The sequence below is a fragment of the Oncorhynchus mykiss genome, chromosome 2 (genome assembly GCF_057628025.1).
Source record: "Oncorhynchus mykiss isolate SJ-2025 chromosome 2, ASM5762802v1, whole genome shotgun sequence".
NCBI lineage: Eukaryota > Metazoa > Chordata > Actinopteri > Salmoniformes > Salmonidae > Oncorhynchus > Oncorhynchus mykiss.
In genome coordinates, this window is record NC_143023.1 from 7,868,058 (window position 1) to 7,895,988 (window position 27,931).

The window sequence follows — 27,931 nt, forward strand, 5'->3', positions numbered from 1 at the left end:
GGCTAGAAGAAACCTTGCCTTATCATGGGGAACGTATTGGAGTTACAGGGTAGGCTAGAAGAAACCTTGCCTTATCATGGGGAACGTATTGGAGGTACAGGGTAGGCTAGAAGAAACCTTGCCTTATCATGGGGAACGTATTGGAGGTACAGGGTAGGCTAGAAGAAACCTTGCCTTATCATGGGGAACGTATTGGAGTTACAGGGTAGGCTAGAAGAAACCTTGCCTTATCATGGGGAACGTATTGGAGTTACAGGGTAGGCTAGAAGAAACCTTGCCTTATCATAGGGAACGTATTGGAGGTACAGGGTAGGCTAGAAGAAACCTTGCCTCATCATAGGGAACGTATTGGAGGTACAGGGTAGGCTAGAATAAACCTTGCCTTATCATAGGGAACGTATTGGAGTTACAGGGTAGGCTAGAAGAAACCTTGCCTTATCATAGGGAACATATTGGAGTTACAGGATAGGCTAGAGGAAACCTTGCCTTATCATGGGGAACGTATTGGAGTTACAGGGTAGGCTAGAAGAAACCTTGCCTTATCATGGGGAACGTATTGGAGTTACAGTGTAGGCTAGAAGAAACCTTGCCTTATCATAGGGAACGTATTGGAGGTACAGGGTAGGCTAGAAGAAACCTTGCCTTATCATAGGGAACGAATTGGAGGTACAGGGTAGGCTAGAAGAAACCTTGCCTTATCATAGGGAACGTATTGGAGTTACAGGGTAGGCTAGAAGAAACCTTGCCTTATTGTGGGGAACGTATTGGAGGTACAGGGTAGGCTAGAAGAAACCTTGCCTTATCATGGGGAACGTATTGGAGGTACAGGGTAGGCTAGAAGAAACCTTGCCTTATCATGGGGAACGTATTGGAGGTACAGGGTAGGCTAGAAGAAACCTTGCCTTATCATAGGGAACGTATTGGAGTTACAGGGTAGGCTAGAAGAAACCTTGCCTTATCATAGGGAACGTATTGGAGTTACAGGGTAGGCTAGAAGAAACCTTGCCTTATCATAGGGAACGTATTGGAGGTACAGGGTAGGCTAGAAGAAACCTTGCCTTATCATAGGGAACGTATTGGAGGTACAGGGTAGGCTAGAAGAAACCTTGCCTTATCATGGGGAACGTATTGGAGTTACAGGGTAGGCTAGAAGAAACCTTGCCTTATCATAGGGAACGTATTGGAGGTACAGGGTAGGCTAGAAGAAACCTTGCCTTATCATAGGGAACGTATTGGAGGTACAGGGTAGGCTAGAAGAAACCTTGCCTTATCATAGGGAACGTATTGGAGGTACAGGGTAGGCTAGAAGAAACCTTGCCTTATCATTGGGAACATATTGGAGGTACAGGGTAGGCTAGAAGAAACCTTGCCTTATCATAGGGAACGTATTGGAGGTACAGGGTAGGCTAGAAGAAACCTTGCCTTATCGTGGGGAACGTATTGGAGGTACAGGGTAGGCTAGAAGAAACCTTGCCTTATCGTGGGGAACGTATTGGAGGTACAGGGTAGGCTAGAAGAAACCTTGCCTTATCGTGGGGAACGTATTGGAGGTACAGGGTAGGCTAGAAGAAACCTTGCCTTATCATAGGGAACGTATTGGAGGTACAGGGTAGGCTAGAAGAAACATTGCCTTATCATGGGGAACGTATTGGAGGTACAGGGTAGGCTAGAAGAAACATTGCCTTATCATAGGGAACGTATTGGAGTTACATGTGAAGGACACAGTCGGGGTGAGAGACTCTTTAGAGGGAAACAGCCGTGCACTGATCCAGTCAGAGGCTTCGTCCCAAATGGCACCCTATTCCCTATATAGTGTACTACTTTAGACCAGAACCCTATGAGCCCTGGTTCATAGTAGTGCACTGTATAGGGTGTCATTTAGGAAGCAGACAACGTTATAGAGTTTGGACAGCTGAAGATGGGGACAGGTGGGAAAATACATTCACTTCCAAAGAATGTTCCAACTGTAAGAGACACTACTCCACTCTTAACCGTCAGACCATCTCTGGCTACGTGTGTCAGGTCTGAACAACGGTGGACTGAAGTCTCCTCCAAAATGTTTCTCTTCAAAGATTACTCTAAGACTCAATTCTAAATGTGACTCAAATTAATTCAGGTGAGTCCGTGTCTAGTTCATTTCTATGTGGAATTTGAATGTCTCAGTTTGCCAGTTGGGTTGCTGTCCATGGTGCTACATTCCCATGCTGTTCATGACACTGCTGTTTAGGTGATATATGATTGGCCTGACAAATCAAAACAAACTAAAACCAGGAAGAGGAAGCTGAACTAGGCAACTTGTATTATTACTTCACTTGATAATCTGAAGAATAAAAAATCTTGTTTGGTGTCCTCTAGTCTAAACATTAACTCTCAAACTGGAGAGATTCTGAGTCTTGCTGATTACATTATCCCCTTCTCTTGAGATATTCTGAGGCTTGTTGATTACATTATCCCCCTCTCTTGAGAGATTCTGAGGCTTGTTGATTACATTATCCCCTTCTCTTGAGAGATTCTGAATCTTGCTGATTACATTATCCCCCTCTCTTGTTAATAATGTAGATCACCTCTGAAACATGAACCTGCTATGTTCCTAGAATGGTAAGTAGGTGAACTCTATCCCCTGATGAATGCATCCCAAATGGCACCCTGCATACAGTAATCCCTATATTGGTACCTGGTTAAAACTAGTGCACTACATAGGGAATAGGGTGCCACTTGGGATGTAGTCTGATCTCTCAACCCTTCCTAGAAGGGTCCTTGGTCTGCCAACTTGCAGCCACAAGTCTCTCTGACAGCTACAACTCTCTACTGAGTATTTCATCAAAACATATCAGTTGACCAATGTAAAATATATACTGTATATATATATCTTTACCAGATCCTGATGATAAACATCCACGCTTCAATTCTATTAACACTCATCTACATAATGAAGTTCACTATACTGGATACAGAAACCCTTTCTAATGGGGCTTTGACTTCATTCATGGTTTTGAATCCTATGAGATGGTTGATTGGTTCCTACATGACATTCCCTGCTGTGGTCAGTAAAGGTTAGCTGTGTGTGTGTGTGTGTGTGTGTGTGTGTGTGTGTGTGTGTGTGTGTGTGTGTGTGTGTGTGTGTGTGTGTGTGTATGGAGAGCAACCAGGCAGGAACAAATGAAGCTGCAAAACCTGCGACTTGACCAATCAGACAGACAGAGAGGATCCTGGGAACTCCTCTTTCCCCTGTTTCCACCTTGTTTAGAATCCTTTTGAATTCCAGGCACATAGGAACTTCAATGTGGGAATAAAGTTAAGGCCACTGATGGCCATGTCAGCTTTACCATTAGTCTGACAGTTTCACTGGAATAGAGGACATGCTATATAATGTTCTGTCTGCATTTAACAGTTACAATACAATACATTATTGTTCATTTTCATGGAGTCACATTTTGTGAGGCCGTGAGTTGGTCACGCTTGTCCCCATTTTTACGACAGCTGAACCCTATTAGGCAGCTGCAGAAAGTCACCTGTCAGGCCTCAGTGTCTGAGTGTGTGCAGGCACAGGGGGGACAGGTGGTGGCCTACAGGCCCTCCTCAGTGTCTGAGTGTGTGCAGGCACAGAGGGGACAGGTGGTGGCCTACAGGCCCTCCTCAGTGGAAGGAGCATAAAGATAGATAGAGGAGTCCTCTTTATATCTGTGCCATAGTAGTGTCTTTGACAGCATGGGCAGCGCCATTTAGGCTACAACCCATAAGAATACCCATCTAGTTGACTACTTTACTACTTTAAAATGGTGGAAGCATGCTGGAAGCCCTCAATGGTGCTGCCCATGCTGAAACTGTTTTTTGTCCACTAGAGGCCTCTACCATACTCAATGGGAAGGATGAACAACAAAATCCCTCTCGTGTTTTGTAAACAAGACCCTTGAAAATGTCTTCATTTCTCCATTCTGATCCATGTGAGAAAGAGTTAGACTTGTTCGGTGTCCTTCAATTCAACTAAATGCTGAGCTTGTGGTCAGTTCATTGAATTAGTTGTGTTAATACTGGGCTAAAGCAATTAAGCCTGCACCCTGATGCCAAGACTGGACAGAGTTGTAGATGATTGAAGAACAGAGTTGTAGGGGAGAGAGCTGAGGTCCGTCCGTGTGTGTGTGTGTGTGTGTGTGTGTGTGTGTGTGTGTGTGTGTGTTCAGATGTGACATGCTGACATCTAGTGGACTTTTGGGCTAGGCTGACTTTTACTTTAAAATAATAATAATTATAATTAACTGGGCACTAATTTATTCATCCTCATAAATAAACAAAAAAGCTATTATTGAAAGTACTTTTTGTTAAAGGCCCAGTGCAGTCAAAAACATGATTTCCCTGTATTTTATTTCCAGGTTGGAATAATACTGTGAAATTGTGAAAATTATGATAATGCTCTTTTAGTGCAAGAGCTGTTTGAAAAGACCGCCTGAAATTTCAGCCTGTTGTTGTGGGATGGAGTTTTGGTCTGCCTGCTGACATCACCACGTGGTACATTTGTTGACGTGATACATTTGTTGACCAATAGGAAAGAGAGTTCCAAACCTCTCTGCCAATAACGGATCGTTTTCAGTTTTCTCCTACCCACTCAGACCACTCCTAGACAGTCCAAGCAAAAATTGTTGTTTGAGGAATTTCTCTTCGCTAAGAAGCTATCTTTGTTTCTTTTTGACAATTTCAATAGAAAACAATCACAGTTAGGTACTTAATTGTTGGGGATAGATGATTTAATATAGAAAAACGGCCGTATTGGACCTTTAACGATCAAGTTATAATATTTACTCATCATTGGCCCTATGTTGACATGTGGTCGAGCCCCGCTGCCGCCAGATGGCGCTATTATTCCTCACGTCTTTTGTAATTGCCACGTGAGGAATAATCGCGCCATCTGATGGCAGCAGGGCTGAAACAGCGTGACACAGTTCATTCGAGAAATGACGTACCTCACAAGGGGCGCGCATGACCTTTTGGACTGAAATATGTAACGCAGGACTTAGCGGAACAAATATCGCCTACCGAAAAGGAAAGTAAGTTTCTTCTAGCTGTTCAGGTGACTATCTTTCAAACTGGGAGCAACTTGGAAAACGCTTACGGAAAACTTTCAAACTTCATCGACGGAGAATACCGGTAATATGATACTGAGTTGTTTGTTGCAGTGGGATTTTATATATAAATATATGTATATTTTGTACAGCCTGTTATAGTTTTCCACTTCCATAAAACAACGTTTGTGTATGGCGCAGTAATAGTTATCCACAGCCGTAGTTTAGTCGACTAAACTGATCCTAGATCTGAGCTCATGAATCTTGTAACAATTAAATATTGCCAGTGAAAGTTATTATTGGTAGAAGGATGCAATTGCGGCCCCCAATTAGGGGCGTTCCTGCATCTGCACATCTCTCTTAATATAATATACAAAAGTATGTGGACACCTCTTCAAATGAGTGGATTCGTTTTTTTCAGTCACAAACATTGCTGACGGGTGTATACAATCAAGCGCACAGCCATGCAATCTTCATAGACAAACATTGGCAGTAGATTTTTTAAATTTAACTAGGCAAGTCAGTTAAGAACAAATTCTAATTTACTATGATGGCCTACCGGGGAACAGTGGGTTAACTGTCTTGTTCAGGAGAAGAACTACAGATTTGTACCTTGTCAGCAAACTTTCGGTTACTGGCCCACCGCTCTAACCACTAGGCTACCTGCCGCCCCCATAGAAAGGCCTTACTGAACAGTTCAGTTACTTTCAACATGGCACTGTCATAGGATGCCACCTTTCCAACAAGTCAGTTCATCACATTTCTGCCCTGGTCAACTGTAAGTGCTGTTATTGTGAAGTGGAAACATCTAGGAGCAACAACGGCTGAGCCGTGAAGTGGTAGGACATAAAGACCACAGAATGGGACCGCCAAGTCGCAGCGTGTATAACATCTCTGTCCTCAGTTGCAACACTCACTAACGAGTTCCAAACTGCCTCTGGAAACAACATTAGCACAAGAACTGTTCGTCAGGAGTTTCATGAAATAGGTTTTTATGGCCGAGCAGCCAAACCTAAGATAAACATGCGCAATGTCAAGCGTCAGCTGGAGTGGTGTAAAGCTCGCTACAATTGGAAATGCATTTTCTGGGGTGATGAATCACACTTCACCATTTGCCAGTCCTACGGACAAATCTGGTGGATGCCAGGTGGATCTGGTTTGGTGGATGCCAGGAGAACGTTACTTGCCCGAATGCATAGTGCCAACTGTAAAGTTTGGTGGAGGAGGAATAATGGTCTGGGTCAGTTTTTCATGGTTCGGGCTAGGCCCCTTAGCTCCAGTGAAGGGAAATATTAACTCTACAGCATACAATGACATTCTAGACAAGTCTGTGCTTCCAACTTCGTGGCAACAGTTTGGGGAAGGCCCTTTCCTGTTTCAGCATGACAATGCCCAAGTGCATAAAAGTGAGGTCCATACAAAAAGGTTTTTGTCGATCGTTGTGGAAGAACTTGATAGGCCCGCAGAGCCCTGACCTCAACCCCATCGAACACCTTTAGGATGAATTGGAACGCCAACTGCGAGCCAGGCCTAATCGCCCAACATCAGTCCCGGACCTCACTAATGCTCTTGTGGCTGAATGGAAGCAAAACCCTGCAGCAATGTTCCAACATTTAGTGGAAAGCCTTCACAGAAGAGTGGAGGCTGTTATAGCCGCAATGGGGGACCAACTCCATATTAATGCCCATGATTTTTGGAATGAGATGTCAGACGAGCAGGTGTCCACATACTCTTGGTAATGTAGTGTACTTCTAATGTTTTTATTTTATTTTTTTAACTAGGACTCCGGTACAGAGGCGGGCGCTCCAGTACAGTAGTTAACAGTAACGCACCATAACGTTGGATGCCAAACGTTGATAAACCCCACAAAAGAGGCGGGTAGCAGAGACAAAGAGTGACAGTGTCCTTCATCCCGCCTGACCGGGACTGTTTTCCCGCAGTGCTGTTAACAACGGTGAGGGCAGGCGTTAGCGAAGCCGAAGGACACTGGGTTCTAGCTAGCTACCTAGGACTCCGGTACACATCAGGCGGGATAGGTAGCTAGCTAACGATAGCTAGGACTCCGGTACACATCAGGTGGGGGCGACACCCGTAGCTCGTAATGATACCGGAGCTCCGAGCCATGCGTTGAAATCGCTAAGCAGCTAACTTCGGAGCAGTGTGCGAAAGCATGTGTCACTATCATCAATGACGTCAGAAGCTTATTTTGATCATGTGCTTTTCCACACCATGTGTTGCAAAATGAGAGATCCCTCTGATTTGGCCGTTGTCGCTGCTTTCAAACACTGACCTGGACACAGCACTTACAAATATAGTCAGGATTTGGACAAAAAGTTTCACCTGACTGGTAGTTTAGCAGGTAGCGTATGGAACATTCAGGGACGTGAGGGATCTGAAGTCGAAACCAGTTGAAGGAACACAATTTAGAAGGGGAAAAAAGTGAAACCACACTTTCTGCTCAGTTCAAATAAATTGTTTTATTTAGTACAATATAATCTTCTGTATTCAGAATCCTAAATAATGCCACAGATTCTGTTTGTTTTTTAAAATGTATTTTTAACAGCTGATGTTACTAATGTGCATTGTGAACAGACAATGAAGCTCCCAGTAATTTACCCTTTTTCGGCACAATTTGGTGAAAGCGGCGAAGCCGTTATCCAGCTAACTAGGATAACGTTACCTGCACAGATGGTACCAGGTTTGCCAGATCTAGCTCAAATGTAAAGACCAATGACACATGAAAACCTGCACAGATTGAACCAGGTTTGCCAGATCTAGCTCAAATGTAAAGACCAATGACCCATGAAAACCTGCGCAGATGGAACCAGGGTTGCTAGATCTAACTCAAATGTATCAACCAATGACCCATGAAAACCTGCACAGATGGAACCAGGGTTGCCAGATGTAGCTCAAATGTACTGACCAATGACCCATGAAAACCTGCGCAGATGGAACCAGGGTTGCTAGATCTAACTCAAATGTATCGACCAATGACCCATGAAAACCTGCACAGATGGAACCAGGGTTGCCAGATGTAGCTCAAATGTACTGACCAATGACCCATGAAAACCTGCACAGATGGAACCAGGGTTGCCAGATGTAGCTCAAATGTACTGACCAATGACACATGAAAACCTGCCCAAAGGGCTGAACTAGACCCCAATAAATGTTGCAGCAAGAGAGAAGTTGCCACATTTATCCAATAAATCCTTTTCCTATAAAGTTATTAAGCAAATTAAGGAATATCATTTTAACTGACAGGCTAAGAAGCAAACTATGGTTTTCCATCAAAATAATAATTATTGCGAGTTTAAGAATATGTCACGAGATAAGATAAATTGCCCTTATTAAACTCCCCAGATCATTTTCATCAGTGGATGTCAATTTAACTTGTTTAGAGTGCTATGCTTAAGCAATAAGGCACGATGAGGTGTGGTATATGGACTGTACTTAGGACACAGCCTTTAGCAGTGGTATATTGGCCTTATACCACAAACCCCCTGACATGCCTTAATGCTATTATAAACTGGTTACCAACATAATTAGAACAGTAAAACGTTTTTGTCATTCCCGTGGTACACGTCTGATATACCATGGCTTTCGACCAATCACTATTCAGGGCTCAAACCACCCAGTTAATAATTGTAAATATAACCTGGGTGGTTTGAGCCTTGAATGCTGATTGGCTGACAGCCGTGGTATATCAGACTGTATACCATGGGTATGACAAAACATTTATTTTTACTGCTCTAATTACGTTGGGAACCAGTTTATAATAGTTTATAATAACCAGTTTATACTGGTAACTAGTTTATAATAGTTTATAATAACCAGTTTATAATAGTTTATAATAACCAGTTTATAATAGTTTATAATAACCAGTTTATAATAGTTTATAATAACCAGTTTATAATAGCCTCTGGGTTTTGTGATATATGGCCAATATACCACGGCTACGGGCTGTATCCAGGCACTCCGCGTTGCGTCATGCATAAGAACAGCCCTTAGCCGTGGTATATTGTCCATATACCACACCCCCTTGTGCCTTATTTCTTAAATATATCCTGTTTGCGCATGTGGATAACTATATAGATACATCCAACAGGAGAGTTTGAGTGATGAGTATTGGATCTCAATCTCTGTGCTAGAAACACTTGGATTATCTTCTACAAATGAATGTTAGGCAATTTTCTGGCAATTGTGCAGTTATTATGTGCCGGATGTGAAGACTACAAACTGTTATTATGAATGGCCTATTTTTGAGATTGACTTGTTATTTCAAGAACTGAGCAAGAGTAGAAACCCTTCGCTTGATATGGTTATCCATAAGAAAGGTGACATTAGAATGCAGTTTATTTTAAACCACCTCTGAGCAGATGTATCTAAAGAGCTCTCGTGTGCCTAAAGTCATTTTCCAATGCTTTGTCGCCGTTATATCAGTTCTAGTGTGTTTAATGATTTATGCGAAAAGGGTGCCTCCATAATGACCAGTCTAAATAGACTTGGTAAAAAGTTGTCACGACGTGCTTGTGTGCTGCTCCGTCTCCGTGTCTCTGCTGCCGGACTCTCTCAACCAGCGCTCTCCACGTACACACACTCTCAACCAGCGCTCTCCACGTACACACACTCTCAACCAGCGCTCTCCACGTACACACACTCTCAACCAGCGCTCTCCACGTACACACACTCTCAACCAGCGCTCTCCACGTACACACACCCCTCCGGTCCTCTCACTCACTCACTCACTCACTCACTCACTCACTCACTCACTCACTCACTCACTCACTCACTCACTCACTCACTCACTCACTCAACTCACTCAACTCACTCAACCAGCGCTCTCCACGTACACACACTCTCAACCAGCGCTCTCCACGTACACACACCCCTCCGGTCCACTCACTCACTCACTCACTCACTCACTCACTCACTCACTCACTCACTCACTCAACTCACTCACTCACTCACTCACTCACTCACTCACTCAACTCACTCACTCACTCAACTCACTCAACTCACTCAACTCACTCAACTCACTCACTCACTCACTCACTCAACTCACTCAACTCACTCAACTCACTCACTCACTCACAGCCTTCTCACTGCCTGATAGTTTGCGGCAGCAGGTCACAGTGAAATATATTTGTATAAGAGATATGCCATGGTGGCCGCAATGCGATTTAGAAGTATCCCAAAAACCCTCCACCCGCGACCAATACATTTTCACATCGTTTTCAAAGTAGCCCAATTTTGCAGGAAAATGTCAAACATGGCAACCATGGATGGAACAATAAATCAGATAGTTGACAGGATGTATAGATATGAAGCATCCGGTTGGTGTTTACCTTCACTGAGAGGAAGCCCTGTGGCCAGAAGTGGCTCTTGGCTCTGCACACCTCCTTGCCTGTTCTGCCCACTATGGTTCATTTGGAAACGACAGGCTCTGATCTGTCTTGGGTTAGTTATCACAATATTTGATACTGGCAGACAGTGCCCTTGGCCCCTGAAAAACTCTGACTCTGACTCTTTTGACCCACATTGGAATCGCATTGACAATCAATCAGGGGAAATCCAGAATATCAAGTGTCACACAATAATTAAGATGGCATGCTCGAGGGGGGGGAGTTTATACAGGAACCAATGGCATGCTCGAGGGGGGGGTGTATATGCAGGAACCAATGGAATGCTCGAGGGGGGGGCGTATATGCAGGAACCAATGGAATGCTCGAGGGGGGGGGGGGTGTTTATGCAGGAACCAATGGAATGCTTGAGGGGGGGAGTTTATGCAGGAACCAATGGAATGCTCGAGGGGGGGGGGGCGTATATGCAGGAACCAATGGAATGCTTGAGGGGGGGGGCGTTTATGCAGGAACCAATGGAATGCTCGAGGGGGGGGGGGCGTTTATGCAGGAACCAATGGAATGCTCGAGGGGGGGGGGCGTTTATACAGGAACCAATGGAATGCTCGAGGGGAGGGCGTTCACATGCAGGAACCAATGGAATGCTCGAGGGGATGGCGTTCACATGCAGGAATGCCCCCAAATTGCAGGCCGCAATCACACACTGTTGGACAGTTCTTGTGAACAGTCTAGATAAGAGCGGGACGGGGAGGGACACCTTAAAGTTGTACCACTGCCCCACTCGCTTCCCGTAACCATAGTTCATTTTTAGTTACGGATCAACAGTCACAGGTTATTTTTGGTTATATTATTTTGAGCTCTTACATTGTAATGAATAGCACACTGCTGTTTGCTTATCATTGTTCTAATCTAGATAGTTTGCTGAATCATGGCTCCCTCCCTCCCTCCCTCCCTCCCTCCCTCCCTCCCTCCCTCCCTCCCTCCCTCCCTCCCTCCTTCCCTCCCTCCCTCCCTCCCTCCCTCCCTCCCTCCCTCCCTCCTTCCCTCCCTCCCTCCCTCCCTCCCTCCCTCCCGCCCTCCCTCCTTCCCTCCCTCCCTCCCTCCCTCCCTCCCTCCCTCCCTCCCTCCCTCCTTCCTTCCCTCCCTCCCTCGTGATGCACAGTTATTACAGGGTGGATAGAGTGTTCCCTGCTCCAGTATCTGTGCATTAGAGATGCCTCTAAACTGATTCAAACTCCCATTAGGCAGCTCTGCAAGCGAGTTTACCAAATAGGGAGTTTAGCTCAGCAGCTGTGTTCATTTCCTGCCGTTACGGCCTGTATGTACTTCCAGAAAGGTCTAAATACAAGCAACCAAAAAAAGGTCATTTTCAGCACCTCCAATGTATTGAGTTGTTGTGTACTTTCTGTTTGTGGCGGTGTGAGTGCCGATGTTGTGTACTTTCTGTTTGTGGCGGTGTGAGTGCCGATGTTGTGTACTTTCTGTTTGTGGCGGTGTGAGTGCCGATGTTGTGTACTTTCTGTTTGTGGCGGTGTGAGTGCCGATGTTGTGTACTTTCTGTTTGTGGCGGTGTGAGTGCCGAATATGCATTTATTTTCCTTTGCTTGTAAATTTTTATTTCTACCTTTTTTGAAGTACAGACCGGCCATAACGGGAGTACATTAAGATATTTGGTGAGTAAGGAACATATCTTGACATAATGCTTGCAGAGCTGTCTAATGGGAGTTTGAATATGAGCTTCCTGGGCGTTAGAGAGGAGAACCATCATACTCATTGTCGACATCTCTAATGCACAGATACTGGGGCAGGTATCCCCTAGGGATACCAGGATGGACTTTGGTCTCCTTTTAAAACCCCTTTTTAGATTAGATGATGTACTCTTAAAACCTTTACCATCCTAACCTACTGCGATACCTACTAGGATCCTAACCACCCACCTGACTAGGTGAAAAATCGATGTGCCCTTGAGCAAGGCACTTAACCCTAATTGCTCCTGTAAATTGCTCTGGATAAGAGCTTCTGCTAAATGACTAAAATGTAAAAAGTAACCTTTTTCATTCGTCATCGTGTGTCTCTGTCTCTAGTGCCCTGTTTCTACAGTCCAGACCAGATCAACACTTCTTGAACCCCTGTCCCAGTGAGAGGAACAGACCTAGTGATGTCCCAACCTGACAGGAATATCTATTCTTCATTGGAGGGGGGCATCCAGCCCCCAAATGTAGGCTTTGGGCAGCCAAGCCCACCAGGATATGGGATGACCTTACCCAACACGCAGGGAATGTCGAACCCATTTGGGGGGGCAGGGCCTGCTCCAGGGGGGATGCCCTTCCCCACGCCTGGGGCATTTGGTCAGCCCATGTACTCCCAGGGTCAGGGGAACCCAGGATATGGCACTGCACCTTACGCTCCCATGCCTGGGGCCTACGGTCAGGGCTTTGACAACCCAAATCATGGTGAGTACTTCACGTGTTAAAGGGATAGTTCACTCAAACTATCTTTTAGTATTTTGTTCATTAGTCCACAAAATGATGCATGACAGCAGTGACGTTTTCAAGATGGAGCACTTTTAGTACGGAGCAAAAACTATTCATTAATAGATAGAAAGGGACATTGGAAGTGTTTGTGGTCTGATGTGTGTTATCATTCATTAATAGATAGAAAGGGACATTGGAAGTGTTTGTGGTCTGATGTGTGTTATCATTCATTAATAGATAGAAAGGGACATTGGAAGTGTTTGTGGTCTGATGTGTGTTATCATTCATTGATAGATAGAAAGGGACATTGGAAGTGTTTGTGGTCTGATGTGTGTTATCATTCATTGATAGATAGAAAGGGACATTGGAAGTGTTTGTGGTCTGATGTGTGTTATCATTCATTGATAGATAGAAAGGGACATTGGAAGTGTTTGTGGTCTGATGTGTGTTATCATTCATTGATAGATAGAAAGGGTCATTGGAAGTGTTTGTGGTCTGATGTGTGTTATCATTCATTGATAGATAGAAAGGGACATTGGAAGTGTTTGTGGTCTGATGTATGTTATCATTCATTGATAGATAGAAAGGGGCATTGGAAGTGTTTGTGGTCTGATGTGTGTTATCATTCATTGATAGATAGAAAGGGGCATTGGAAGTGTTTGTAGTCTGATGTGTGTTATCATTCATTGATAGATAGAAAGGGTCATTGGAAGTGTTTGTAGTCTGATGTGCATTGCATTGAGTCTGTCTTTTCTCCCAGACCCAAACACTGGTTACCACAGCGATGATCAACCCCCAGCCTTTAGTGACAATAGTTCCTTCTCTCTTGGCTCTGGACTGGACGACAAGACCATAAGACGAGCCTTCATCCGAAAAGTAAGGGACAGCCTGGACGACAAGAGGCTCCAAATCAGGACCTCAAGCAAACTTCAACTAAAGATAAAATATTAACTTAAGATAAAATGGCTGTACATGCATCTGTATAGCCATCATAATAATCAGATATAATGGTTGTACATGCATCTGTATAGCCATCATAATAATCAGATATAATGGTTGTACATGCATCTGTATAGCCATCATAATAATCAGATATAATGGTTGTACATGCATCTGTATAGCCATCATAATAATCAGATATAATGGTTGTACATGCATCTGTATAGCCATCATAATAATCAGATATAATGGTTGTACATGCATCTGTATAGCCATCATAATAATCAGATATAATGGTTGTACATGCATCTGTATAGCCATCATAATAATCAGATATAATGGTTGTACATGCATCTGTATAGCCATCATAATAATCAGATATAATGGTTGTACATGCATCTGTATAGCCATCATAATAATCAGATATAATGGTTGTACATGCATCTGTATAGCCATCATAATAATCAGATATAATGGTTGTACATGCATCTGTATAGCCATCATAATAATCAGATATAATGGTTGTACATGCATCTGTATAGCCATCATAATAATCAGATATAATGGTTGTACATGCATCTGTATAGCCATCATAATAATCAGATATAATGGTTGTACATGCATCTGTATAGCCATCATAATAATCAGATATAATGGTTGTACATGCATCTGTATAGCCATCATAATAATCAGATATAATGGTTGTACATGCATCTGTATAGCCATCATAATAATCAGACAAAATGTCTTCAAACCGTTTTTTAAAGAGCAATCCCCAGAGTCCACGTAGTTGGAATTCTAGTAGTGTATATATCCTGTATCTAATAGTCTCTGTCTCCTTGTCCACCTAAAGGTCTTCATGGTGTTGACCGTCCAGCTGATGGTAACATTCTCCTTCGTGGCTGTCTTCACCTTTGTGGAGGAAATCAAAGTGTTCGTCAGGGCCAACACGTGGACCTACTGGGTGTCCTATGGCATCTTCTTCGTCTCTCTCATCACCATCAGCTGCTGTGGAGAGTTTCGTCGTAAACATCCATGGAACCTGATTGCACTAGTAAGTTAATAAGACCTGTCTCATTTCAATGGCCCTTATTACCATTCTATAATGATATACTTTATGGGCCTGTTTTCTAAACTCAGATTAAGCCTTTACCTGGACTAAAAGCATGCTTAATGAAGAATAGTATGCGTAGCTATACTTTATGGGCCGGTTCTGTACATTTATCTAATTGAAGAAGAAAAATGATGTCTTATTCACTATAAGTGTGCGTTGATATGTGCACTTCTACATAGAAAGTTGCATAAGTATTGTTGAAGTTGTAAAAGAGGTTGTATGACTCTCCTTGCCTCTGGTGTTTCCAGTCCATCCTGACCCTGGCTATGTCCTACATGGTGGGGATGATAGCTAGTTTCTACGACACTGACTCAGTCATCATGGCCGTGGGCATCACTGCTGTTGTCTGCTTCACCGTGGTTATCTTCTCTCTCCAGGTCTGTATCCATCTCTCTCTCTGTCTCTCTCTCCCTCTATCTCTCTCTCTCTCTCTCTCTCTCTCTCTCTCTCTCCCTCTCTCCCTCCCTCTGTCTCTCTCCCTATATCTCTCTCTCCCTCTATCTCTCCCTCTATCTCTCTCTATCCATCTCTCCCTCCCTCCCTCCCTCTATCTCTATCTCTCTCTATCTCTCTCTATCTCTCTCTATCTCTCTCTATCTCTATCTCTATCTCGCTCTCTCTCTCTATCTCTTCTCTCAGTTCAACATGTCATAGGGTTATCAGGGTTGAGAGTGTATTCCAGTCAGTGACAGAATTAAAGGTAGACTCAGAAAAATGACATTGCCATGAGCGAGAGGCAAGACTTCGCTCCCACAGTCACACACAGTATCTGTGCATGGGTATGGGTTCACTTCACACTGTTAGAGCGTGGTAGGTACGGGACCAAAACAGAGGGGAAGTTGAGCCTCACTCTTCAACGCTCTTAGTTGGGGAAATGTATGAATTATACTGTTTACTTTGTGCACCTACGTCATATCGCTGAGTGTACCTTTAAACAGCATTTCTATGGAATCAAATGTAACAGGAATTGAACTGGAATTGACCCTGACCCTGCCATCATAGATTCTGGCCCTGTTCGGTGAGGCTAGTGATGGTACTGACCCTACCCTGTTCAGTGAGGCTAGTGATGGTAGTGACCCTACCCTGTTCAGTGAGGCTAGTGATGTTACTGTCCCTGTTCAGTGAGGCTAGTGATGGTACTGTCCCTGTTTAGTGAGGCTAGTGATGTTACTGTCCCTGTTTAGTGAGGCTAGTGATGGTACTGTCCCTGTTTAGTGAGGCTAGTGATGGTACTGTCCCTGTTCAGTGAGGCTAGTGATGTTACTGTCCCTGTTTAGTGAGGCTAGTGAAGGTACTGTCCCTGTTCAGTGAGGCTAGTGATGGTACTGTCCCTGTTCAGTGAGGCTAGTGATGGTACTGTCCCTGTTTAGTGAGGCTAGTGATGGTACTGTCCCTGTTTAGTGAGGCTAGTGATGGTACTGTCCCTGTTTAGTGAGGCTAGTGATGGTACTGTCCCTGTTTAGTGAGGCTAGTGAAGGTACTGTCCCTGTTTACTGAGGCTAGTGAAGGTACTGTCCCTGTTTAGTGAGGCTAGTGATGGTACTGTCCCTGTTTAGTGAGGCTAGTGATGGTACTGTCCCTGTTTAGTGAGGCTAGTGAAGGTACTGTCCCTGTTTACTGAGGCTAGTGATGGTACTGTCCCTGTTTAGTGAGGCTAGTTATGGTACTGTCCCTGTTTAGTGAGGCTAGTGAAGGTACTGTCCCTGTTTAGTGAGGCTAGTGATGGTACTGTCCCTGTTTAGTGAGGCTAGTGAAGGTACTGTCCCTGTTTAGTGAGGCTAGTGAAGGTACTGTCCCTGTTTAGTGAGGCTAGTGATGGTACTGTCCCTGTTTAGTGAGGCTAGTGAAGGTACTGTCCCTGTTTAGTGAGGCTAGTGATGGTACTGTCCCTGTTTAGTGAGGCTAGTGAAGGTACTGTCCCTGTTTAGTGAGGCTAGTGATGGTACTGTCCCTGTTCAGTGAGGCTAGTGATGGTACTGTCCCTGTTTAGTGAGGCTAGTGATGGTACTGTCCCTGTTTAGTGAGGCTAGTGATGGTACTGTCCCTGTTTAGTGAGGCTAGTGAAGGTACTGTCCCTGTTTAGTGAGGCTAGTGAAGGTACTGTCCCTGTTTAGTGAGGCTAGTGATGGTACTGTCCCTGTTTAGTGAGGCTAGTGAAGGTACTGTCCCTGTTTAGTGAGGCTAGTGATGGTACTGTCCCTGTTTAGTGAGGCTAGTGATGTTATTATTGTTTGACAGTAAATGAGATTCACCTCATTGGCTAATCACTAATATGTCCCTTTGTCATTCTTCCTGACCCAACCTCCGACCCCATACAGACCAAGTATGACTTCACTTCCTGTCACGGTGTGCTGTTGGTCTGTCTGATTGTCCTGTTCCTCTTCGGCTTCCTCTGCATCTTCATCCGCAACAAGATCCTGGAACTGGTCTATGCCTCGCTGGGCGCTCTACTCTTCACATGTGTAAGTTCTTGTCACAAATGCCACCCTATTTTCTTTATAGTGCACTACTTTTGACCATCGTAGTGCACTATTTAGGGAAGGGTGCTATTAGGGATGCATACTAAAATCTCTTTCTTTGGTAATGATCTTGATTATCATAGGTGGTGTCTCTTCCTGTAGAAACTATACTGGCGGTGGTAGTAGGGCAACGATTTAAGTATTCATGCAAGTGCTTTGATTGATGGGCCCTGGCCAAAATAATGCAACATATAGGGAACAGGGGGCCATTTTGTACACAGACTTAGTCATCATTTTGCATGTGTTGTCAGACCAAATCAAGACCGTATCTCACTGCACATGTCTTGCTAAATAGAATGAGTAGAATGCTAATTGTAATTGTGATAATAGAATGAGTAGAATGCTAATTGTAATTGTGATAATAGAATGAGTAGAATGCTAATTGTAATTGTGATAATAGAATGATCATTGTTTTGAATGTGATTGATTCCAGTTCTTGGCTGTGGACACTCAGCTGCTGCTTGGCAACAAGGAGAATGCCCTGAGTCCAGAGGACTATGTTTTTGCTGCTCTCTCCCTGTACACTGACATCATCAACATCTTCCTCTACATCCTGTCTATCGTTGGAAGAGCACGGAACTGAGATATTCCTCTAAAGGAACCATTGAAGGATGAAGGAGTCTTTTTACAGGAGTTACCAATCTGTTCCCATATCTAGTACAACACCTGCTACACGTTGTTTTACGTGCCTATGTCTCAGGTGAACACTGCTGTCGCCTGTCGTTCTAAACGTGGTTCCCTCTGTGCTTTTAGAGCAGTGGTTCCCAAACTGTGCCCCCCCCTAGCGAACTCAGCCCGGCGTTGAACTTACTCTTGAAAGTTGTAATAGTAGAATGCACAAGGTGACATTTGTAAATTGGGTGGTGCATCATCAGTTCCTCTTGTCAGTCATTACGTACCATGTTTGGGTAACCCTGATCTAGCAGATGCTCTTATCCAGAGAAATGTATTTTTCTATTGTCTTACTATTTTTCTTTGCTAATTTGTCGTACTTTTTAACTCTGCATTGTTGGGGAAAGACTCGTAAATAAGTCTACACCTGTTATATTACTGTTACAAAACATTTGATTTGACTTAGTCCGTTCATTCAACTTGGCTAACTAAACAACCACACATCACAGTCATAGCAAGTAACCCTGCTTGATAGTACTCCCTCATGTTCATTGTGCTCATTTTTACCACAATCCAGACTGGTTTAAATTGTGTAGTGTGAATAATGAATCATATTTGAATTCAATTTGTTTTGTGATATTTCTGATGTTTGTGAGTCTTTGCAGCTGTATTTGTTGATATTTATTCAATTAAAACTGAATTGTGATCTCTTCTTTTTTCTTTTTTTATCCGTGCTGATGGTTACTGGATGCTGTTAAATTGTTTCTAATAGTGTATGAATCATGATTATGCACTTTGTGATATGATAATTTTTTTTCTAAGCCAAAAGCATGAATGTCAGTTTGTTAATTATATTTTTCCAGACATTTGTGCCTAGTTTTCAGGTTTTCAGTCTGGAGAGAAATGGTGTGAGAAATGATTTCCCCTGATGCAATGCAAATGTTGAGCGTCAAGAATGACGTATAGCCTATCTGTTTAGACATCATAAAGGAGATTCTATAATTATGTTCGATGTGTAATTATGACACCGGTGTCAAGTTAAATCGAACGTTTTGACACCCTATTATGATGCTATTTATAACCTATTTCATTTGAGGATTTGATTTATAAGACAGGCGGAAAGGGTCCACAAACTTGCGGGTTGTGTCTCAATTGTCTGAACGCCTGAAGTAGGCGCTTGGAGTCGGAGAAGTGTTTCTGGGTGGTTATGGATACAGAGGGGGGCGGTGCGTCATTGCGCTTGGAGAATGAGAAACTGCGGTACGAGAATGACAATCTCAAAATAAGGCTTGGTTTGATGAAGGAAAACTTTGACCTGAAGTCCAAACTGCAAACCTCCGCTCTAACCAGCGATACTCTCAGGGAATCGACAGGTAACTGTTCAAGTATGGTTTACGCATTGCAATCTCCATCTATGTGGGTGATGGTGGTGCGTGTGCCGCTCTTTGTCACTAGAGGACGTCCAAGACATGTGACACGTCCGGACCGTTAGAATTAATAAGCAGGGTTGGAAAAACTGAAACATTGGAATTGGATTTACACTATACGGCGTGAAATTAAATGTAATTAATCCCAACCCTGCATATCAGTACTGCCATGCAGGTCCTAGCAAAGCACCAGCTAAAATATTGGACATATAATATTAAGGGTGGCAGATAGCCTAGTGGTTAAGAGCTTTGGGCCACTAACCGAAAGGATGCTGGTTCGAATCCCTGAGCTGACTAGATGAAACATATGTCTGTGCCCCTGAGAAAGGCACTTCACCCTGTAAGGCGCTCTGGATAAGAGCATCTGCTAAATGACTATCATTTAATAAATGTATATAGCTCTATTCATTACATAAAGAAATCTCATAGTGATGTAAAGCAACAACAAACAACAACAAAAACTATTTAAAAACAACATTAAGTTCATGAGTTGATCTAAGGACAAGAGATTGAAGGTTGAGAACGTTCATGGTTCCATTGTTTAGGCGTTGCCAGATCTTAAAACGCCTGGATGGATATTTTACCTATCGACTAACCAAATCATATGTTATAGCAATCTGTCAGTCGATGACCTCACACGCAGCCATTGGTTGATGCATGCGAGGTCTCAGCAACCCATGGCTTGAGTGAGATCAGCAGAGGGAGGATGGGGAGAGCATATATATTTGCTTATTATTTTTGCCTGGTGTCTTTTTGTCTCCATTTGTCACCCTTTTTGCATTTAGAATTGACTCTGGTGTGAATTTCCACAGGCAGGAACACAACTATTCAGTGGCAAGACATCGTGGACGAGGACAGATTCAAACATGAGCTGCATCAATCGGACAAACATCCTCACAGAACGTCTTCCCCGGTTAACCTGGAGTCCTACACCAAGAGCTGCATGTGCACAGACCCACGAGAACATGAAGAGACTGCAAGCTGTTCTTACGTCATGTCTCAGAAGGTGAAAGGTGTGTGAAATGGTCGTTTGCTCATTACAATGTTGTGACATGATCCTTAAGAGAAAAATGTTAGTCAGAAATTGAATCACCATTCTGTATCAACTGAGCTGATTATGACAATATTGCAATAGCAGAAGAGCATAGAAAAATATGTATTCAAAACTATTGTATATTGTATAGGTCCCAAATTGCACCCTATTTCCTATATAGTGCATAACTTTTGAGTAGGGCCTATAGGGCTCTGGTCAATAATAGTGCGCAATATAGGAAACAGGATGCCTTCTGGGATGTTGTTTAGAATAGGAACATTTTGTTAAACTAGCTGTGGATGAATGTTGATGTTGGTGTAATGAGGTCTATTGAAGTAATCCATGTAGATTCAGAGATTGGTTCTGTAATGGTGTTTATTGATTCAGATCCAGAGCGGTTGTTGGGGGAGATAGCCTTCCAGCTGGATCGAAGGATCCTGTCCTATGTGTTCCAGTGCCAGAACAGACTCTATGGGTTCACTGTGCTCAATATACGAGACAAGATCATTCAGGTGTGTGTGTGTGTGTGTGTGTGTGTGTGTGTGTGTGTGTGTGTGTGTGTGTGTGTGTGTGTGTGTGTGTGTGTGTGTGTGTGTGTGTGTGTGTGTGTGTGTGTGTGTGTGTGTGTGTGTGTGTGTGTGTGTGTGTGTTGTGTGTGTGCGCGCGTGCGTGTGTGTGTGTTGTCCTTTGTACAAAAGGCAGACATTCCAGTTTTTGAATAATAAGAAAGTTGAACAACATTATTCCTTCCCTCTGTCAGCTAAGGGATAATAGACTAGTTGAACAACATTATTCCTTCCCTCTGTCAGCTAAGGGATAATAGACTAGTTGAACAACATTATTCCTTCCCTCTGTCAGCTAAGGGATAATAGACTAGTTGAACAACATTATTCCTTCCCTCTGTCAGCTAAGGGATAATAGACTAGTTGAACAACATTATTCCTTCCCTCTGTCAGCTAAGGGATAATAGACTAGTTGAACAACATTATTCCTTCCCTCTGTCAGCTAAGGGATAATAGACTAGTTGAACAACATTATTCCTTCCCTCTGTCAGCTAAGGGATAATAGACTAGTTGAACAACATTATTCCTTCCCTCTGTCAGCTAAGGGATAATAGACTAGTTGAACAACATTATTCCTTCCCTCTGTCAGCTAAGGGATAATAGACTAGTTGAACAACATTATTCCTTCCCTCTGTCAGCTAAGGGATAATAGACTAGTTGAACAACATTATTCCTTCCCTCTGTCAGCTAAGGGATAATAGACTAGTTGAACAACATTATTCCTTCCTTCTGTCAGCTAAGGGATAATAGACTAGTTGAACAACATTATTCCTTCCCTCTGTCAGCTAAGGGATAATAGACTAGTTGAACAACATTATTCCTTCCCTCTGTCAGCTAAGGGATAATAGACTAGTTGAACAACATTATTCCTTCCCTCTGTCAGCTAAGGGATAATAGACTAGTTGAACAACATTATTCCTTCCCTCTGTCAGCTAAGGGATAATAGACTAGTTGAACAACATTATTCCTTCCTTCTGTCAGCTAAGGGATAATAGACTAGTTGAACAACATTATTCCTTCCCTCTGTCAGCTAAGGGATAATAGACTAGTTGAACAACATTATTCCTTCCTTCTGTCAGCTAAGGGATAATAGACTAGTTGAACAACATTATTCCTTCCCTCTGTCAGCTAAGGGATAATAGACTAGTTGAACAACATTATTCCTTCCCTCTGTCAGCTAAGGGATAATAGACTAGTTGAACAACATTATTCCTTCCCTCTGTCAGCTAAGGGATAATAGACTAGTTGAACAACATTATTCCTTCCCTCTGTCAGCTAAGGGATAATAGACTAGTTGAACAACATTATTCCTTCCCTCTGTCAGCTAAGGGATAATAGACTAGTTGAACAACATTATTCCTTCCCTCTGTCAGCTAAGGGATAATAGACTAGTTGAACAACATTATTCCTTCCCTCTGTCAGCTAAGGGATAATAGACTAGTTGAACAACATTATTCCTTCCCTCTGTCAGCTAAGGGATAATAGACTAGTTGAACAACATTATTCCTTCCCTCTGTCAGCTAAGGGATAATAGACTAGTTGAACAACATTATTCCTTCCCTCTGTCAGCTAAGGGATAATAGACTAGTTGAACAACATTATTCCTTCCCTCTGTCAGCTAAGGGATAATAGACTAGTTGAACAACATTATTCCTTCCTTCTGTCAGCTAAGGGATAATAGACTAGTTGAACAACATTATTCCTTCCCTCTGTCAGCTAAGGGATAATAGACTAGTTGAACAACATTATTCCTTCCCTCTGTCAGCTAAGGGATAATAGACTAGTTGAACAACATTATTCCTTCCCTCTGTCAGCTAAGGGATAATAGACTAGTTGAACAACATTATTCCTTCCCTCTGTCAGCTAAGGGATAATAGACTAGTTGAACAACATTATTCCTTCCCTCTGTCAGCTAAGGGATAATAGACTAGTTGAACAACATTATTCCTTCCCTCTGTCAGCTAAGGGATAATAGACTAGTTGAACAACATTATTCCTTCCCTCTGTCAGCTAAGGGATAATAGACTAGTTGAACAACATTATTCCTTCCCTCTGTCAGCTAAGGGATAATAGACTAGTTGAACAACATTATTCCTTCCCTCTGTCAGCTAAGGGATAATAGACTAGTTGAACAACATTATTCCTTCCCTCTGTCAGCTAAGGGATAATAGACTAGTTGAACAACATTATTCCTTCCCTCTGTCAGCTAAGGGATAATAGACTAGTTGAACAACATTATTCCTTCCCTCTGTCAGCTAAGGGATAATAGACTAGTTGAACAACATTATTCCTTCCCTCTGTCAGCTAAGGGATAATAGACTAGTTGAACAACATTATTCCTTCCCTCTGTCAGCTAAGGGATAATAGACTAGTTGAACAACATTATTCCTTCCCTCTGTCAGCTAAGGGATAATAGACTAGTTGAACAACATTATTCCTTCCTTCTGTCAGCTAAGGGATAATAGACTAGTTGAACAACATTATTCCTTCCCTCTGTCAGCTAAGGGATAATAGACTAGTTGAACAACATTATTCCTTCCCTCTGTCAGCTAAGGGATAATAGACTAGTTGAACAACATTATTCCTTCCCTCTGTCAGCTAAGGGATAATAGACTAGTTGAACAACATTATTCCTTCCCTCTGTCAGCTAAGGGATAATAGACTAGTTGAACAACATTATTCCTTCCCTCTGTCAGCTAAGGGATAATAGACTAGTTGAACAACATTATTCCTTCCCTCTGTCAGCTAAGGGATAATAGACTAGTTGAACAACATTATTCCTTCCTTCTGTCAGCTAAGGGATAATAGACTAGTTGAACAACATTATTCCTTCCTTCTGTCAGCTAAGGGATAATAGACTAGTTGAACAACATTATTCCTTCCTTCTGTCAGCTAAGGGATAATAGACTAGTTGAACAACATTATTCCTTCCTTCTGTCAGCTAAGGGATAATAGACTAGTTGAACAACATTATTCCTTCCCTCTGTCAGCTAAGGGATAATAGACTAGTTGAACAACATTATTCCTTCCTTCTGTCAGCTAAGGGATAATAGACTAGTTGAACAACATTATTCCTTCCTTCTGTCAGCTAAGGGATAATAGACTAGTTGAACAACATTATTCCTTCCCTCTGTCAGCTAAGGGATAATAGACTAGTTGAACAACAGGGTGTGGTTGTGTGCCATGTAGATATTTCAATCATTCACACACAGATGGAAATCAAAGCCTCCCAAACCAGTTTATTCCCAGGTCAAAATGGTTTTCCATTTCCTAAGAAGTTCATTCCAAATCTGTTCTAAACAAATGTGTAAGAGAGAGTTGGATAATGACATCTACAGTATAACTGGATTAGAAACTCTACAGGCTAATCCCCCACTCCCATGAGACTGTTCTGCGTCCCAAATGGAACCCTCTGAACTATATAGTGCACTACTTTTGACTGCGTGTCTGTCCCAAATGGCACCCTATTCCAAATGGAACCCTATATGGGCTCTGGTCTAAAGTAGTGCACTCTATTGGAAATAGGGTGCCATATGAGACTCACAATCTGTATTTCATTCAAACTAAAGGCTTGACCCTCCCCCTTTTCCTCAGGTGTCCACACACCCTCTGACGGGGAAGGTGGACGAGGGCTACAGGCTCCAGCTGTCCCAGCGCTACACTGAGCTGATGGCCAAGCTGAAGCAGCTGGGCTATAGTATGACTCTCCACCCCCCCTTCACAGAGTTCATCATCAACACCTACGGCATCCTGAAGCAGAGGGCCGACTCATACAGCGCCCGGGAGCTGGGATACAACAGGTGGTGATGTAGTCCCTTCAGGGTACCAGCTCGGCTGTGATGTCAGCTCAGCTTCCCTGCCATCAGGTTGGAGGTGTCAGACAATTACTGTAAAGGCTGCACTGCACGCTTCAGGAGGAGTTTCATCCCGGGGGGGGGGGGGGGGGGGGGGGGGGGGGTTTATCACCATGAATCATTAACAATTCTATGAAGCTTCCTCCTATATGTGCAGGTGTGGGGGGGGGGCTGTTTACTGTTGTTTGTTTGCTGCCATGTTACAATGTGGTTTATGTAATGTGTGGTTTGTGTATGTAATGTGTGGTTTGTGTATGTAATGTGTGGTTTGTGTATGTAATATGTGGTTTGTGTATGTAATATGTGGTTTGTGTTTGTAATGTGTGGTTTGTGTATGTAATGTGTGGTTTGTGTATGTAATATGTGGTTTGTGTATGTAATGTGTGGTTTGTGTATGTAATGTGTGGTTTGTGTATGTAATATGTGGTTTGTGTTTGTAATGTGTGGTTTGTGTTTATAATGTGTGGTTTGTGTATGTAATATGTGGTTTGTGTTTATAATGTGTGGTTTGTGTTTGTAATGTGTGGTTTGTGTATGTAATGTGTGGTTTGTGTATGTAATGTGTGGTTTGTGTATGTAATGTGTGGTTTGTGTTTGTAATGTGTGGTTTGTGTATGTAATGTGTGGTTTGTGTATGTAATGTGTGGTTTGTGTATGTAATGTGTGGTTTGTGTATGTAATGTGTGGTTTGTGTATGTAATGTGTGGTTTGTGTATGTAATGTGTGGTTTGTGTATGTAATGTGTGGTTTGTGTATGTAATGTGTGAGCTGTAGTAGGATTTTCCTCTTGTAGGACAATAAACAACAGTCTAATCTCAACAGCCCGGACTTCCTCAGGAGAGTAGTTATCAACGCAGCCCCCTCCAAACTGCTGAAGGATCTCCTGATGCTGTTCAGTTGCCTCTCTTTCATGGCCAGGCAGGACGGCAAGCCCCTCTTCCTCTGGTAGACGGGCTGGGAACAGCTCTGGTCCAGGGTGTCACGTGCAGCTTGCTGATTCTGAGTCTTTTATAAACGCTTAGGACCAGAGCTAGACTGGGACGGCCACTGATACCACCTCCCTCCACAGCAGAGCAGTCGTTCGTCTGTGGAGAGTCAAGGTTTTACACTATAAACAAATGACTCAAACCCAACTCTTAACATGTCTAAGCTTTTATTGCTTTGGAGACAAGCGCTCTCTCATACAAACTTCACACACCCTCCGCAGACAGGACAGCTCTGCATCTCTTCACACACAGCTCTGCATCTCTTCACACACCCTCCGCAGACAGGACAGCTCTGCATCTCTTCACACACAGCTCTGCATCTCTTCACACACCCTCCGCAGACAAGACAGCTCTGCATCTCTTCACACACAGCTCTGCATCTCTTCACACACCCTCCGCAGACAGGACAGCTCTGCATCTCTTCACACACCCTCCGCAGACAGGACAGCTCTGCATCTCTTCACACACCCTCCGCAGACAGGTCAGCTCTGCATCTCTTCACACACAGCTCTGCATCTCTTCACACACCTTCCGCAGACAGGACAGCTCTGCATCTCTTCACACACAGCTCTGCATCTCTTCACACACCCTCCGCAGACAGGACAGCTCTGCATCTCTTCACACACAGCTCTGCATCTCTTCACACACCCTCCACAGACAGGACAGCTCTGCATCTCCTGCATTGGACCATTTCCTAGTTTAGCCTTTTTTTAATTCATATTTTCCGTTCACTTGGTTTGTTGGTTGGTTGCACTGAGGCTGGCTTTGTGAGTTACCTGACATTATATTTCCATAGCAGTCTGTTTAAGTAATGTATACACGACTCATTTTCAATTACACTGAACAAAGTTTTAACAACATGTAAAATATTTGTCCCATGGTTCATGAGCTGAAATAAAAAATCCCAGACATTTGCCATACACACAAAAAGCTTATTTCTCTCAAATTTTGTGCACAAATTTAGTTTACATCCCTGTTAGTGAGCATTTATCCTTTGCCAAGATAATCCAGCCACCTGACAGGTGTGCCATATCAAGAAGCTGATTAAACCGCATGATCATTACACAGATCCACCTTGTGCTGGGGACAATAAAAGGCCACTTTAAAATGAGCAGTTTTATCACACAACACAATGCCATAGATGTCTCCAGTTTTGAGACATGGTGACCTGCAGGAATGAACCACCAGAGCTGTTGCCAGAGAAATTATAGTTCATTTCTCTGCCATAAGCTGCCTCAAATGTCATTTTACATTATTTGCCAGTACATCTAACCGGCCTCACAACCGCAGACTATGCGTAACCACGCCGGCCCATCCACATCCAGCTTCTTCACCTGCAGGATCGTCTGGGTGGTGGGTGCTGAGGAGTATTTCTGTCTGTCGTAAAGCCATTTTGTGGGGAAAAACTCATTCTGATTGGCTGGGATTTGCTCCCCAGTGGGTGGGCCTGGCTGCCAAGGGGTGGGCCTATTCCCTCCAAGGCCCACCCATAGCTGCACCCTGTCCAGTCATGTGAAATCCATACATTTGGGCCTAATTTATTATTATTTTTTTTTTTTAAAGAATATGTTTATTATTTTACAATAAAAAATCTAATAAAAAAGACAGCAATACTAACAATGACATTCATTGTACCGTTGAATGGGACGGCCAATTTAGAGGACAAAACAAAACTTAACTCACACGTACACAAAATAAAACAAAATCCTATTAGGTGGTACATAAATATTGAGTGGAGTACAGCACAGAGTAGCAGCAGATCGTCAACCCAGTTATGAAGCGGGACAAGACCATTTATCCAGTATCGGCTGCCATATTTTGTAAAACATTGAACTTCTATTGGAGGTATTGTATCGAATCTTCTCCATCTGTATTACATTCCCTAAATTCCGTAACCACATTTCAAAGGTAGGTACAGTCTCCTAATGTATTTATTTCAATTGACTGATTTTCGAATATGAACAGTAACTCAGTAAAGTCTTTGAAATTGTTG

General features: G+C 43.1%; 2 protein-coding genes across 4 annotated transcripts; both read left to right on the top strand.

Moving 5' to 3' along the window:
• The first annotated feature begins 4,586 nt into the window (after nt 1-4,586).
• Nucleotides 4,587-18,785, top strand: LOC110506104 (glutamate ionotropic receptor NMDA type subunit associated protein 1b). Of its 3 annotated transcripts, XM_090187099.1 has the most exons (8): nt 4,598-5,142; nt 6,839-7,011; nt 12,502-12,870; nt 13,652-13,767; nt 14,684-14,884; nt 15,193-15,321; nt 17,263-17,406; nt 17,897-18,785. In XM_090187099.1, exons 3-8 carry the CDS (start codon nt 12,576-12,578, stop codon nt 18,044-18,046), a joined length of 1,035 nt encoding a protein of 344 aa, XP_090043225.1. In that variant the 5' UTR covers nt 4,598-5,142; nt 6,839-7,011; nt 12,502-12,575; the 3' UTR covers nt 18,047-18,785. The 3 variants fall into 3 exon arrangements, with proteins under 3 accessions (XP_090043221.1, XP_090043225.1, XP_090043228.1); XM_090187095.1 differs by lacking the exon at nt 6,839-7,011 and having other exon boundaries at nt 4,587-5,142; XM_090187102.1 differs by lacking the exon at nt 6,839-7,011 and having other exon boundaries at nt 4,598-5,042.
• A 1,345-nt stretch (nt 18,786-20,130) lies between these two features.
• LOC149984801 (speriolin-like protein) lies at nt 20,131-26,028 on the top strand. The gene is made up of 4 exons (XM_090187108.1): nt 20,131-20,515; nt 20,923-21,047; nt 24,693-24,898; nt 25,775-26,028. Exons 1-4 carry the CDS (start codon nt 20,446-20,448, stop codon nt 25,899-25,901), a joined length of 528 nt encoding a protein of 175 aa, XP_090043234.1. The 5' UTR covers nt 20,131-20,445; the 3' UTR covers nt 25,902-26,028.
• Nucleotides 26,029-27,931: the final 1,903 nt, after the last annotated feature.

Excerpts from the sequence above, each read along its gene's own strand:
- LOC110506104 (XM_090187095.1), top strand. The coding sequence starts at position 12,576 with ATGTCCCAACCTGACAGGAATATCTATTCTTCATTGGAGGGGGGCATC. Across the intron at positions 12,871-13,651 it reads CTTTGACAACCCAAATCATG|ACCCAAACACTGGTTACCAC; the intron begins GTGAGTACTTCA and ends CTTTTCTCCCAG. Across the intron at positions 14,885-15,192 it reads CATGGAACCTGATTGCACTA|TCCATCCTGACCCTGGCTAT; the intron begins GTAAGTTAATAA and ends TGGTGTTTCCAG.
- LOC149984801 (XM_090187108.1), top strand. The coding sequence starts at position 20,446 with ATGTGCACAGACCCACGAGAACATGAAGAGACTGCAAGCTGTTCTTAC. Across the intron at positions 21,048-24,692 it reads TACGAGACAAGATCATTCAG|GTGTCCACACACCCTCTGAC; the intron begins GTGTGTGTGTGT and ends CCTTTTCCTCAG. Across the intron at positions 24,899-25,774 it reads CGGGAGCTGGGATACAACAG|CCCGGACTTCCTCAGGAGAG; the intron begins GTGGTGATGTAG and ends TAATCTCAACAG.